Source organism: Colobus angolensis, unplaced genomic scaffold (genome assembly GCF_000951035.1).
Source record: "Colobus angolensis palliatus isolate OR3802 unplaced genomic scaffold, Cang.pa_1.0 Scaffold38, whole genome shotgun sequence".
NCBI classification, from domain to species: Eukaryota; Metazoa; Chordata; class Mammalia; order Primates; family Cercopithecidae; genus Colobus; species Colobus angolensis.
The window spans coordinates 8,087,194-8,101,774 of NW_012117154.1; the positions used below are offsets into that span (position 1 = coordinate 8,087,194).

The 14,581-nt window shown below is 52.0% G+C and overlaps 1 protein-coding gene and 1 long non-coding RNA gene across 2 annotated transcripts in view; one reads left to right on the top strand and one right to left on the bottom strand.

The window, feature by feature from the left end:
* The window catches only part of TRPM2 (transient receptor potential cation channel, subfamily M, member 2), a 116,824-nt gene that overhangs the window by 77,399 nt on the left and 24,844 nt on the right, over positions 1 to 14,581 (top strand). Inside the window, exons 13-18 of the mRNA XM_011954232.1 lie at positions 178 to 296; positions 953 to 1,085; positions 1,577 to 1,748; positions 7,550 to 7,733; positions 10,659 to 10,840; positions 11,141 to 11,273. Of these exons, the coding sequence (XP_011809622.1) occupies positions 178 to 296; positions 953 to 1,085; positions 1,577 to 1,748; positions 7,550 to 7,733; positions 10,659 to 10,840; positions 11,141 to 11,273 (923 nt within the window). The remainder of the gene's footprint in view (positions 1 to 177; positions 297 to 952; positions 1,086 to 1,576; positions 1,749 to 7,549; positions 7,734 to 10,658; positions 10,841 to 11,140; positions 11,274 to 14,581) is intronic.
* LOC105520414 lies at positions 8,219 to 10,454 on the bottom strand. The gene is made up of 3 exons (XR_001003132.1): positions 10,436 to 10,454; positions 8,678 to 10,370; positions 8,219 to 8,587 (listed from the first exon to the last, which is right to left on the bottom strand). It is a non-coding gene; the product is annotated as an uncharacterized LOC105520414 (long non-coding RNA).

Consider the following 14,581-nt stretch of genomic DNA (forward strand, 5'->3'; position numbering starts at 1 on the left):
TGATGATAGTGGAGAGTGATGTGACAGTGATGGTGACAGTGAGGACAGTGGTGATAGTGAATAGTGACAGCAGTGATAGTAACAACAGTAATTGTGATGATAGTGGAGAGTGATGTGACAGTGAGGATAGTAAGAGTGACAGTGCGTCTGCCTCCCCACCGCCCCTCTTCCCATTAGCTCTTCTATGACCCTGACGAGTGCGGGCTGATGAAGAAGGCAGCCTTGTACTTCAGTGACTTCTGGAATAAGCTGGACGTCGGTGCCATCTTGCTCTTCGTGGCAGGGCTGACCTGCAGGTGAGTGGCCTCACCCCGGTGGTGGGCCCCTATCTGAGGCAGCCAGGCCCGCAGGGGATGAGCACAGGCCGGGTCTGGAGCCAGCTGTACTGGACGAGGCTCGGCTCCTCTGTGAACCCCGGATTGTCATCTGTGTAATGGGTGTCCGGGTGGCAGTGCCCCACCTACCCTTGGGATTGTCGAGGGAGCACAGAAGGGGCATGAGAGCTCCTGGCAGAGCTGAGATTGTCCATGTGCAAGGGGCCAAGGATGGCAACCACTGGAATTGTCCCAGCTCCACGGACATGCAGCTGCCCCTTTCTCCCTCTGCCTCCCTGCTGTGGGGTCACTTCACTGCCTGTGATGGTCTCGGGTCTCTGCGAGGCCACAGCCCCCTTTCTCTGAGGCAAGAGGGCCCTGGCTACCTGCTGGCTCCCTAGGGTGCCCCCATGCCAGACTGCCCTGTGGGGCTGGGCGTCCAGACCTTTCTGAAGAGAAGTGGGAGGCTCTGCTCCTCAATCTCATGCCGGCTTTGAACACCTGGGATGCAGGGCCCACCAGAGCCCTTTGCCTCCAGGGCCCACCTGGGCGGGGACAGCTGGAGGAGTGGCAGGGGACAGCTCCGAGGGCCACTGTGGCAGGTGGCTGAGGTGTGTGTGCTTCTGCCTGGCGGCCAGGCTCATCCCGGCGACGTTGTATCCCGGGCGCGTCATCCTCTCTCTGGACTTCATCCTGTTCTGTCTCCGGCTCATGCACATTTTTACCGTCAGTAAGACGCTGGGGCCCAAGATCATCATTGTGAAGCGGATGGTAAGGGGGCGGGGGCACCAGCTCCATCGCGGCCTGCAGCCCAGGGTGGGCCTCAGGGAGGGCAGGCCCCTTGCCTGTGACTCAGAACAGGGCTTAAGCACACCTGCCGGCCCCCTGTCCCTTCTTTGCCCCTTGGGCTCCCAAGAATGCCCTTCTCATACCTTTGCCTGTGTGTCACCTCTTCCAGGAAGCCTTCCCTCATTCTCCTTTCTGACCCCCACTCATTCCTGACCTCTGATTCAGCTCCAGGAGCTTTCCTCCTGGGATCACGGTTATGTCTGACCCCTCTTGCACTTTGTGGTGCCAGCACAAAGATGTTGGCCGTCTGTGAGAGTGTGGAGGCAGCCCCAGGGCTGCTCCTGGGGGTCTCCCGCATGCTGCGTCTGTGCTGTGAGTGGCAGTGCCATCTCCACCGCTGCTGGGCCTGCCTCTGGGCCCAGTGAGTGTCGGGGGCCGGGAGAATGTAGCCCTCATACCTCTCTGTCCTGCAGATGAAGGATGTCTTCTTCTTCCTCTTCCTGCTGGCCGTGTGGGTGGTGTCCTTTGGGGTGGCCAAGCAGGCCATCCTCATCCACAACGAGCGCCGGGTGGACTGGCTGTTCCGGGGGGCCGTCTACCACTCCTACCTCACCATCTTCGGGCAGATCCCGGGCTACATCGACGGTAGGAGCCGGGCACCATGGGAGCTCGGGTGATGATGCCAGGAAGCAGGAGAGAGGCTGGAAAGGGGCCGCAGCCTGAGTGGGAGCGAGGCCGGCTCTGTCAGGGGGTCCTGCAGTTCCCACCTGGCCGGCATCCTCCTTGGGGACATTCACTCCCCAGCTCCTGTGGCAGGAAGTAGAAGGGGCTCCCACTGCCCAGGGGAGGGACGAGGGTGGGCCTGGTGGGGGTGAGTGGTGCCACACAGAGGTCAGAGTGGGCTGAGGGCACCTGGGGCATCAGCTGACAGCCCCCTGAAATGGAATGTCACCCTGTTTCCCCTTTCCCTCTCACCTCAATCAGAAATAACTTCCTTCTCTTGATGGAGAGAATTCATTCCTCCCTCCCTCCTTCCTTTTCCTTCCCTCCCTCCTTCCTTTTCCTTCCCTCCCTCCTTCCTTTTCCTTCCCTTTCCTTCCCCCCAACCCCTTCTGTTTCTTTGACAGGGTCTTGCTCTGTCACCCAGGCTGGAGTGCAGTGGCACGTCTGCCTCCTGGGCTCAAGTCATCCTCCCACCCGCCTCCCGCGTAGCTGGGACTACATGTGCACGCCAACACACCTGGCTAATTGTTGTATTATTTGTAGAGACAGGGGTTTCGCCACGTAGCCCAGGCCGGTCTGAACTCTTGAGCTCAAGTGATCCGCCCCCCTTGGCCTCCCAAAGTGCCGAGATTACAGGCGTGAGCCATCATGCCTGCCAGATAGAACACTTTTCATATAGAAGGTTTTTTTCTTTGAACAGCTTCACTGAGAGAAAGTTCACCTGGATAAAGTGTACCTGTCAGTGGTTTTCAGTATCTTTACAGAATCTAATTTTATAACATTTGCATCACCCTGAGAAGACCCTGCATACTCACTCACAGCCACTCCCATTCCCTCCCCTCAGCCACAGCCACCCACGAAGCTACTTGCAAGTTGCCTTTTCTGGGCATTTCATAGAAACTGGATGATGTAATAGGCAGTCTCTGGTGTCTGACTTCTTTCACTTGACATCATGTTTTTAAGGTTCGTCATCGTGTATCAGTATTTACTTCCTGTTCATGGCTGAATAGGACCGTGCTGTATGGACACATCACATTTTATTCATCCATTCATCAGCTGGTAGACATATGGGTTGTTTCTACTTTTCTTTCTTTTCTTTCTTTCATTTTTCCCGCGAGGGAGTCTCACTCTGTTTGTTGCTCAGGCTGGAGTGCAGTGGCACAATCTCGGCTCACTGCAACTTCTGCCTCCTGGGTTCAAGCAATTCTCCTGCCTCAGCCTCCTGAGTAGCTGGGATTACAGGTGCCCGCCACCACGCCTGGCTAATTTTTGTATTTTTAGTAGAGATGGGGTTTCACCATGTTGGCCAGGCTGGTCTTGAGCTCCTGACTTCAGATGATCCACCCGCCTCGGCTTCCCAAAGTGTTGGGATTACAGGCGTGAGCCACCATGCTGGGCCGTTTCCACTTTTCAAATGCTGTGAATAACGTAGTGTGAATGGTTATTTATAGGGTTTTGTGTGGGTATGTTTTTATTTCTCTTAGACACCTAGGAATGCATAGCTGGCTCATGAGAACTCCATGTTTAAGTTTTCGAGGACCTGCCGGGCTGTTTTCCAGAGAGCCTGTCGCATTCCACATTCCTGCCTGCCCAGTCCCAGGATTCCAATTTCTCTACCTTCTTGCCAACACTTGTTATTGTCCATTTAAAAAAAAAAAAAGCTCACATCCCAATGGGTGGGAAGTGGCTCTCCTTGTTGCTTTGACTGGCATTTCTCTAAGGACCTGCCATGTTGAGCGTCTCCTCTGGTGCTAATTCGGCCATCTGTACGTCTTTTTTGACAAAATGTCTCTTCCTGTCCTTTGCCCATTTTTCTTTTTTCTTTTTTTTTTTTTCTTGAGATGAGATCTCGCTCTGTCGCCCAGGCTGGAGTGCAGTGGCATGATCTTGGCTCACTGCAACCTCCGCCCCCCTAGTTCAAGCAATTCTCCTACCTCAGCCTCCTGAGTAGCTGGGATTACAGGCACACACCATCATGCCTGGCTAATTTTTGTATTTTTAGTAGAGACAGGGTTTCACCATGTTAGCCAGGATGGCCTCGATCTCCTGACCTCGTGATCCACCCACCTCGGCCTCCCAAAGTGCTGGGATTACAGGCGTGAGCCACCGCGACCGGCCATCTTTGCCTATTTTTCAGTTGGGTTATTTGTCTTTTATATTATTGAGTTGTAAGAGTTCTTTACATAAGGATGCCAGTCTCTTACCAAACGTATGATTTGAATTGTTTTTGTCAATCTGTGGGCTGACTTGTTATTTTCTTTATGGTGTCATTTGATGCACGAACTTTTGAATGTTTGATGACGTTCAACTGATCGATCTCCTTGATCATCGTGCTTTTGGTGTCCTAGCTGAAAACCATTGCCATGATTTACGCCTGTGTCCTACTAAGTGTTTTATAGCTTTTACTTTTTGTTTCGCCTGGTGTGTGGTAAGGGTCAGTCTTCCCTGTGGCTCTCCTGTTGTCCCAGCACTATTTGTTGACAAGACTGTTCTTTCCCCAGGGAAGCATCTTGGCATCCTCGTTGAAAATCAGTGGACCATTAACATAAGGGTTTATGGCCGGGCACGGCGGCTCAAGCCTGTAATCCCAGCACTTTGGGAGGCCGAGACGGGTGGATCACGAGGTCAGGAGATCGAGACCATCCTGGCTAACAACCCCGTCTCTACTAAAAAATACAAAAAACTAGCCGGGCGAGGTGGCGGCGCCTGTAGTCCCAGCTACTCGGGAGGCTGAGGCAGGAGAATGGCGTAAGCCTGGGAGGCGGAGCTTGCAGTGAGCTGAGATCCGGCCACTGCACTCCAGCCAGGGCGATAGAGCGAGACTCCGTCTCAAAAAAAAAAAAAAAAAAAACATATAAGGGTTTATTTCTAGAGTGTCAGTTCAGTTCCACTGATGTCTGTCCTTGTGCCAGGACTGCACTATCTTGGTGAGCGTAGCCTTGTAGTAAGTTTCAGCCACACTGTCTAGGTTGGCGTAGCCCTGTAAGTTTTGAAATTTGAAAGTGTGAGTCCTGATTTGTTCTTTTCCAGGATTGCTTTGGCCTGTGGATCCCTTATCTTCACAAGAGTTTTTGAATCAGCTCATCAATTTCTCCAAAAAGGGCATCTGTGATTTTGATTGTGAACGTGGGAGGTGTTTTTGCTTATTTTTTAAATTTCTCTTAATAATGTTTTATAGTTTTCACTAATAAGTCTTATGCTTCTTCTGTTAAATGTATTCCTAAATATTCTTTTCCAAACTATTATAAATAGAATTGTCCTATTGATTTCGTTTCAAATTGTTCATGACTGGTATATAGAAATACATTGTCTTTTGTAGATTGATCTTGAACCCTGAAACCTTGCTAAACATCTTTATTAGTTCTAATAGTTTTTTTTGTGGATTTGTCATATACAAGACCATGTCATCTGCAACAAGAGACAGTTTTACTTATTCCTTTCCAAACTGGTTGCCTTTTATTTCTTCTTCTTGCCTAAGTGCCCTGGCTAGAACCTCCAGTACAATGTTGAACAGAAGGGACAACGGGGGACATCCTTGCCTTGCTCCTGATTTTAGACAACGAGTCCACTGATCTTAGGGAAGAAGTCTTTCACCATTAAGTGTGATGTTAGCTGCGGGGCTTTTGTAAATGTGCTTTATCAGGTTGAAGAAGTTCCCTTCTATTCCTAGTTTCTTGAGTGTTTTTATTGTGAAGGAGTGGTAGACTGCGTCAGCTGCTTCTCCTGCACTTATTTGAATGTTCCAATGGTTTTTGCTCCTTTCGCTATTAATATGGTGCATCCCATCAATTGATCTTCGAATGTTAAACCAACTGTGTGTTCCTGGGACACGTCCCACTTGGTCTTGGTGAATAATCTCTTTTATATGGTGCTGGATTCATTTTGCTAGCTGTTTTTTTTTGATGATTTTTGCACCTACATTCATGAAGGATATTGGTCTGTGGTTTTCTTTTCGGTGTCAGGATAATACTGGCCTCATAGAATGGCTTAGGAAGTAGTTCCTCCTCTTATATTTTGGAAGAGTTTGTAAAAGAGTGGTTTTAATTCTTCTGTAAACATTTGGTAGAATTCACCAGTGAACTCCTCTGAGTGTGAACTTTTCTTTGTGTGATGTTTTTGCCTGACTAATTCAATCTCTTATGTGTTACAGGTCTATTTATATTTTTCATTTCTTCTCCAGTCACCTTTGGTAGTTTGTGTCTTTCTAGGAATTTGTCCATTCTTCTAGATTATCTAATTTCTTAGTATATAATTTTCTCTAGGATTTCTTTTGTAAGATTAGTAGTACTATCCTCTCTCTCATTTCTGATTTTAGCGATTTGAGCCTTGTCTCTCTTTTTTTTTTTCTTGATCAGTCTAGCTACAAGGTGGTAATTTTTTGTTGCTCTTTTTCAAGAAATGAGTTTGGTTTGTTGACTTAATTGTTTTTGTTTTCTTGATCTCATTTATATTCTAATCTTCATTATTTCCTTTCTTCTGCTTGCTTTTGGCTTGTCTGCGTCCAGTCTTTCCCATTGGGTATGATGTTAGCTGCGGGGTTTTTGTAAATGTCCTGTCAATCATAGAGATTCTCTTTGAGTCCTATCTTCTTGAGTGTTCCTATTGTGAAAGGGTGGTTTGCTGTTCTTTTTCTAGTTTGCTACAGTGGAAAGTTACATTAATAATTTTAGCTCTTCTTTTTAAATATAGGAATTTATAGCCATCAGAGTGAGTTTCTATCTTAGAAAATTAGTAACACATTCAAAATACGTTTGATTAGCCAGGACTGCATTGCTCATTGTTGAACAATTTTAAAATTCAAGATAAGTATAAGGAGAGAATGTTATTCATAATTTCACCTCCCAGAGTTAACCTTTGTTAACAACTTCCTATGTTTCCTTAGAGATTTGTTTAAGGTAGAAGCTGGTTACGTATTAAACAGCCCTTACTGTCTATGCACGCAGGATGCTATTTTGCTTCACAATCACCCGTTTTACTTGTCCATGCATTGTCTCAGCAGCGTCTTCGCTTTTCCACATCTCCCTTCTCTCCCTTCTCTTGGGGATAGTTGTTAATTTTTTTTTCCTTTTCAATTTTTTTTTTTTTTTGAGACAGAGCTTTGCTCTTGTTGTCCAGGTTGGAGTGCAATGGTGAGATCTTGGCTCACTGCAGCCTCCACCTCCCTCCCAGGTTCAAGTGATTCTCCTGACTCAGTCTCCTGAGTAGTTGGGATTATAGGCATGTGCCACCACGCCTGGCTAATTTTTGTATTTTTAGTAGAGACAGGGTTTCACCATGTTGTCCAGGCTGGTCTCAAACTCCTGACCTCAGGTGATCCACCTGCCTTGGCCTCCCAAAATGCTGGGATTACAGGCGTGAGCCACTGCTCCTGGCCTTTCCTTTTAAATTATTTCCCACCGAATTGAACTCCCCAGGCTTGGGACCTGGTGCTGGCCCTGGCTGGGGCCCTGGCAGTGCCCTGGTGGGTGGCGTACCCTGGGCGGAGGCATGGGCCAGCCTGGGTGCAGCTCTGCCTCCGGGGCCTCTTACCTGTATCTGGCTGGAGACAGATGCCTCCTTCTGGACTTCAGGCCCAGAGGTGACAGCTGAGGTCACCCAGATGAGCGGCATCAGGCCTGCGGGGGACCTGGCAGTGACTGGAGGCCTCGAGGGCCCCCTCCTGCCAGGATCCTCTTGACTCTGTGCTGTTTTCTTGGCTCACTCACCCCCATTCCCAACGCCAGGCGTGAACTTCAACCCGGAGCACTGCAGCCCCAACGGCACCGACCCCTACAAACCCAAGTGCCCCGAGAGTGACGTGACGCAGCAGAGGCCCGCCTTCCCCGAGTGGCTGACGGTCCTCCTGCTCTGCCTCTACCTGCTCTTCACCAACATCCTGCTGCTCAACCTCCTCATCGCCATGTTCAAGTGAGTGCCTGGGTGGGGCAGGCCGGTGGGCGGCGTTCCTCGGCCGCAGTGGCCAAGCTGTCTCCAGGGTCTTGTGGACAGGGTGGATGGCTGGTGCACAGAGGCGCCTCACTGATATCCTGGTGGAGCCTGCACAGCCACTCTCCGTGGTCACTGCTGCGTCTCTTGAGCTGGTGTGGGTCTGTCCTTGTGGCTGCTGGGGACCCGCGGTGCTGCGGATGGATCCACATGGGCCTGCGCTCACGGCGCAGGTGTGGAGGCAGCCTCCTCCCGCGGGGCAGGGATATTGGTGTCAGCCTAGTTCCTTTTGCACAGGAGCAGCCTTATTCATGAGCTCACTGCCCTACCTGGGAGCGTGCCGGGGCCGCTGCTGCTCAGTGCTGTCCCCTCACCGCTCCGAGGGCTCTGCCTTTGTCTCCCTGTGACTGAGCTAAAGGGCTCACTGCCTGATGTGCAGGAAGCCAATACTATGACACCAGGTTTTCGAGAAAAGAAAAGCTTTTCTTCTAGACCAACCCACAAGGAGACGGGGCCCAATTCACGTCTGTCCCCCCGCGCTGCCTTTAATGCAGTGTTTCTATTGGGGAAGGTTCGGGGGGTGGTTCATGGATTAATAGGTGGCTGGTGGAAGAAAAGGGGGGTCTGGAAAGTTGTGTCTGCTCATGGGTCTCATGTGCACATCTGGGCGGAGTTACTGGGACCCCGGGGTGGAAACTCGGGCTGTGGCGTCAGCAAGATTGGGCCGTGCAGACTCCAACTGGCCACGTTGGTTCCAGCTGACCTCAGCCAGTCCTAAAAGCTCCTGCGAGCGAGTCTCGGCATCCCAGCAGGTGGTTTCTTTTCCTTTCTGCCATCTGTAAGTGTGAGCATTTCTGTTAGTTGCTGGGTTCTTTAGCTCTTTGAGGCGGGTTCCCCAGCCCTAGACGCGTTCCTGCTGCCCCCACCGTGTGCCTCGGAGGGCGCTGGCTCTGTGGCGCCTTCGCCTGAGCTCTGATCCATCTGTGGACGGCTCCATGTCCGCCCTCCCGCGCCATTAGCGGCTTCTTCATCTGCCCGTCTTCGCGTGCTTTGCTGGTTTTGTGGGTTTGCACACACGTGTCCACCTCCTCTGGGCCTGGTGTTTGTGGCATCTGTGGCAGGTTGAATAACAGCCCCAGGGATGTCCACACTCTAACCCTGTGGCTATGGGGCCTTATATGACAAAAGGGACTGGGAGGATGGGGTTAAGTGGAGGATCCTGAGATAGGAAATTATCCAGGGTTATCTGCACAGACCCAACATCATCACGAGGGGCCATGGAAGATGGAGGCAGAGAAGGAACATGACGATGGAAATGTGCATTGGGGGGAGGTGAGACCCCCGGCCCAGGAACGCTGGTGGCCCCTGGAAGGTAGGAAAGGCAAGGCATGGAGGCCCCTGACCGACGGGAGGAGCACAGCCTTGCTGAACCTTGGTTTTAGCCCCCTGAGGCTCCTGACCTCCAGGACTGAGAGAAGAGTCTGATTGCTTTAAGCTGCCAAGGCAGTGGCGGTTCACTGCAGCAGCATCAGGAGACTCATGCAGTGGCTGTTTCTTCTCTTTGGAAACGTCTAGCATTTTCTTTAAATCCTTAGTGTCTTGAAGCATGCAGTCTTATCATAGAACTTTTGGAATATTATTTGTTATTGTTGCTTTTGAAACAAGAAGGACAAAATAGGTGGCTGTCCATCCGGCCCCTGGTGGGCGTGGTCCTCTGGGGTCGCGTCTCTGATCAGCCGCAGCAGCTGTGGGCCCCAGGCTTTGGGAGTTCCAGTTTGCTCTTGCAGGTTTTAAACTTAGAACAAATTAAGTGCTGAGGACCTCACACCAGAGGCAGCATAAAAAGAACTCCAGGGAACCAGGAGGCCACGCAGAATGAAAGTGCAGGTGTTTGGGGTCCTGGTGGGCCCCTGGGTTGGCTTTGGGGGTTTGGTGGCCAATTCCTGGCCCTGACAGTGGAGCTGAGGAGCCCAGCATGGATGCGGAACCGTCGTGGCCCACAGAAAGCCCAGTCTCCCCATGCTGCCCCCATAATTCAGAAAGCCTCCCAGGCCCTCAGAGCCCTTCCCAACCTCTGCAGACAGGCCCTGTGCTATTGGGGACTCTGAAAATTCTTTTGTTCCTGGTTTTGTTAGGAACCAACTGTTTCTCTTCTTGTTTCATTGGCTAAGCTGCTGAGGTTGCCACCTTTTGCTTTCACATGGGTTCTGAACATTGAGAGAACCTGAGCATGGGCCGGGACTGTCATCTCGAGGTCAAGGGGCTGGTGGCAGGACACCGTCCCTGCAGCAAGTATGGCACCCACACCGCTGGCTCCTGTTGCAGAGGGCTCTGTGCCTGTCACCCTGAGACACACCCAGGAGGCCCCTGCAGCCCTGCCCCTTCCACATGCACCTCTAGGGGATCTGGCTCTGGTGCTTGTCAGAATCTGCAGATCAACTCTTAGAGTTCAATGCCAGACACTGTCTGTCTCCTGATAAACATCCACTTGTGTCATTCACCAGTGAGGCTTATAAAATCAAAAGTCTGCGTGCTTCTCCTTTTTTTTTGCCTTGGTTCCCAGGAAGCCTGGAATTGTGAGGTCTGTGGGCTGAGTTCTGTGCCTGGAGCTGGCCTGTTCTCTGTGGCATCAGAGTGGGCACACAGGTGTGGCTCTACTCTCTTTGGTATCAGAGTGGGCACGCAGGCGTGGCTCTGCTCTCTGTGGCATCAGAGTGGGCACGCAGGCGTGGTTCTCTCTGTGGCATCAGAGTGGGCACGCAGGTGTGGCTCTACTGTCTGTGGTATCAGAGTGGGCACACGGTGTGGCTCTGCTCTCTGTGGCATCACAGTGGGTACGTGGGCAGTGAGAGGGGTCTGTTCCAGGTAAACACCCTGACATCGAGATGTCACTCTCTCCTCTGACAGCTACACCTTCCAGCAGGTGCAGGAGCACACGGACCAGATCTGGAAGTTCCAGCGGCATGACCTGATTGAGGAGTACCACAGCCGCCCCGCCGCACCGCCCCCCTTCATCCTCCTCAGCCACCTGCAGCTCTTCATCAAGAGGGTGATCCTGAAGACTCCAGCCAAGAGGCACAAGCAGCTCAGTACGTCAGTCTCTCAGTGCCTCTCCTGAATCTCCTGGCCGCCCGGGTGCAGAGGGGGTGGAGATGGCGTGGCAGCTCTGCCCAGAACCCTGGACGCTCGGCAGGCCTGCAGGCCACTCAGGCCGCTCCCCTTCTGCAGGCCTTGAGCAAGTGGTGGGGACCGAGCCCAGAGGCTCCCTCGGGGCAGGAGTGTGGAGGGCTCTTCCTGCCACTCAGGACCGACCCCCGGGTGGGTCAGGGCTTTAGGGTCCACCGTCCTCAGGATTCCAGATCCCCTGGTCTGTCCTCCCACCCTGACAGAGAACAAACTGGAGAAGAACGAGGAGGCGGCCCTGCTCTCCTGGGAGATCTACCTGAAGGAGAACTACCTGCAGAATCAGCAGTTCCAGCAAAAGCAGAGGCCCGAGCAGAAGATCGAGGACATCAGCAATAAGTACGGGGGCTCGGGCGGGCCTGGGGGCGGGAAGCCTCTAGGGGACCTCCTGCAGGTCCACAGGCACCATGAGTACATGTCCCACGTGGGGAGGCTCAGCAATGCCTCACCGGCGAGGGAACGCTGTATCCCGTGGCCCCTGCAATGCTGCAGGCGTCTGGGCCTGTGCCCGCAGCTGACCCAGGGCCCTCTGGGGTCCTTAGGAAGGCTGGGCCCCACAGGGCGCAGGGTCAGAGGCTGGGAGGGAAGCCTCGGCGGCTGGAGGAGGGGCAGGTTGGCCCACAGGAGCCAGCTTGGAGGCCTGGGGGGATGTGCACATGGGGTCCAGGCTGGTTTGGGGGTGGTTTCCTCTGTGAGCTTGTTGGTGCACAGCCTTACTGTAGCTTCTGCAGCCCAGCCCTTGAGGTCAGCCACGTCGCTTCTGCAGGGCCTCGGCAGCCCGGCCCTTGAGGTCAGCCACGCTCAGCACCATCCTCCCTCTCGGCTCCTCCCACCTTGCTTCTTTCCAGGGTGCGAGGTCAGTGTTGGGGGAAAATCTTTCTGCTCCCTTCTCTCCACTGCCAGCCCTTTGGCCCTGCTAAGTGTCAGCAGGGCCTAATGGCCCAGCAGCAGGCAGCAGGAAGGGCTGTTCCCAGTGTCCTGCTCTCAGTGTGCATCTCACCATGGCATGAGAGGAGGAGGGGGAAATGGACACAGTGCCACCTAGTTATGGCAGTATGGAGGCTCCTGTAGTCACAAACAGGGGCATCCTGGAACTGGCAGGAGATGGCCAAGACTGTGGGCTCTGGACAGACCAGGCCAAGTGCCCTCCACCTTAGAGACAGGTATGTACTCCTGCCTTTCCATACCTCCCTAGCCTTGTCTGTAAGATGGAGACACGATAGTCCCTGTCGACACTTTGGAGTTGTTTCCAGAATACAGTGGGGTCCTGACTGTAAAGAATTGAGCACATATGCTTGAACCATAGCCAGGGCTCTGCTAACGTGGCCTGGTGCTTTTATTGTCACTCTTACTTACGAGTAGTGGTAGTGGTGGTGGTGGTGGCGATGGTGATGATGGTGGCTGCAATGGTGGTGGTGGGGTGATGGTGGTGATGGTAGTGGTGAGGGTGGTGATGGTGGTAGTAGTGATGGTGATGGTGGTGGTGGTGGCGTGATGGTGGTGATGGTAGTGGTGAGGGTGATGCTGGTGATGGTGGTAGGGACAATGCTGGTGATGGTGGTAGGGACGATGCTGGTGATGGTGGTATTGATGGTGGGGGTTGTATTAGTCTGTTTTCATGCTGAGAAAGACATACCTGAGACTGGGAAGAAAAAGAGGTTTAATGGACTCAGTTCCACATGGCTGGGGAGGCCTCACAATCATGGCAGAAGGCAAGGAGGAGCAAGTCACATCTTACATGGGTGGTGGCAGCAAAGAGACAGAACTTGTGCAGGGAAACTCCTCTTTATAAAACCACTAGATCTCATGAGACTTATTCACTATATGAGAACCGCAGGAGAAAGACCTGCCCCCATGATTCAATTACCTCCCAATGGGTCCTTCCCACAACACATGGGAATTGTGGGAGATAGAATTCAAGACGAGATTTGGGTGGGGACGCAGCCCAACCATATCATTCTGCTCCTGCCCCCTCCCAAATCTCATGTCCTCACATTTCAAAACCAATGATACCTTCCCAACAGTCCCCCAAAGCCTTACTCATTTCAGCATTAACCCAAAAGTCCACAGTCCAAAGTCTTATCTGAGACAAGGCAAGTGCCTTCCACCTATGAGCCTGTAAAATCAAAAGCTAGCTATTTACTTCCTAAATACAGAGGGGATACAGGCATTGGGTAAATACGTCCATTCCAAATGGGAGAAATTGGCCAAAACAAAGGGGCTACAGGGCCCATGCAAGTCTAAAATCCAGTGGGGCAGTCAGATCTTACAGCTCTACAATGATCTCTTTTGACTCCAGGTGTTACATTGAAGTCATGCTGATGCAGGAGCTAGGCTCCCATTTTGAGCAGCTCCACCTTTGTGACTTTGCAGGGCACAGCCTCCCTCCAAGCTGCTTTCATGGGCTGGCATTGAGTGCCTGTGGCTTTTCCAGGTGCACGGTGCAAGCTCTCGGTGGAGCTACCATTCTGGGGTCTGAAGGACAGTGGCCCTCTTCTCACAGCTCCACTAGGCAGTGCCCCAGTAGGGACTCTGTGTGGGAGCTCTGACCCCACGTTTCCCTTCCGCACTGCCCTAGCAGAGGTTCTTCATGAGGGCCCCGCCTCAGTAGCAAACTCCTGCCTGGACACCCAGGCATTTCCATACATCCTCTGAAATCTAGGCGGAGGTTCCGAAACCTCAATTCTTGACTTCTGTGTAGGCTCAGTATCACATGGAAGCTGCCAAGGCTTGGGGCTTGCACCCTCAGAAGCAACAACCCAAACTGTACCTTGGCCTCTTTTAGTCACAGTTGGAGTGGCTGGGATGCAGGGCACCAAGTCCCTAAACTGCACACAGCATGGGGACCCTGGATCCAGCCCATGGGTCTTCCCTAAGCCTCTGGGCCTGTGATGGGAGGGGGCTGCTGTGAAGACCTCTGACATGCCCTGGAGACATTTTCCCCATTGTCTTGGGGATTAACATTTGGCTCCTTGCTATTTGTGCAAATTGCTGCAGCTGGCTTGAATTTCTCCTCAGAAGATGGGATTTTCTATCCCGTTGTCAGGCTGCAAATTGTACAAACTTTTATGCTCTGCTTCCCTTATAAAACTTTAATAGCACCCAAGTCACCTCTTGAATACTTTGCCACTTAGAAATTTATTCTGCCAGATACCCTAAATCATCTCTCTCTCAAGTTCAAACTTCCGCAGATCTCTAAGGTGGAGGCAAAATGCCACCAGTCTCTTTGCTAAAACATAGCAAGAGTCACCTCTGCTCCAGTTCCCAACAAGTTCCTCATCTCCATCTGAGGCCACCTCAGCCTGTACCTTATTGTTCATGTCACAATCAGCTTTTTGGTCAAAGCCATTCAACAAGTCTCTAGGAAGTTCCAAACTTTCCCACATGTTCCTGTCTTCTGAGCCCTCCAAACTGTTCCAACGTCTGCCTGTTACCTAGTTCCAAAGTTGCTTCCACATTTTCAGGTATCTTTTCAGCAGCACCCCACTCTAGTGGTACCAATTTACTGTATTAATCCATTTTCACACTGCTGATAAAAACATACCTGAGACTGGGAAGAAAAAGAGGTTTAATGGATTCACAGTTCCACATGGCTGGGGAGGTCTCACAATCATGGCAGAGGGCAAGGAGGAGCAAGTCGCATCTTA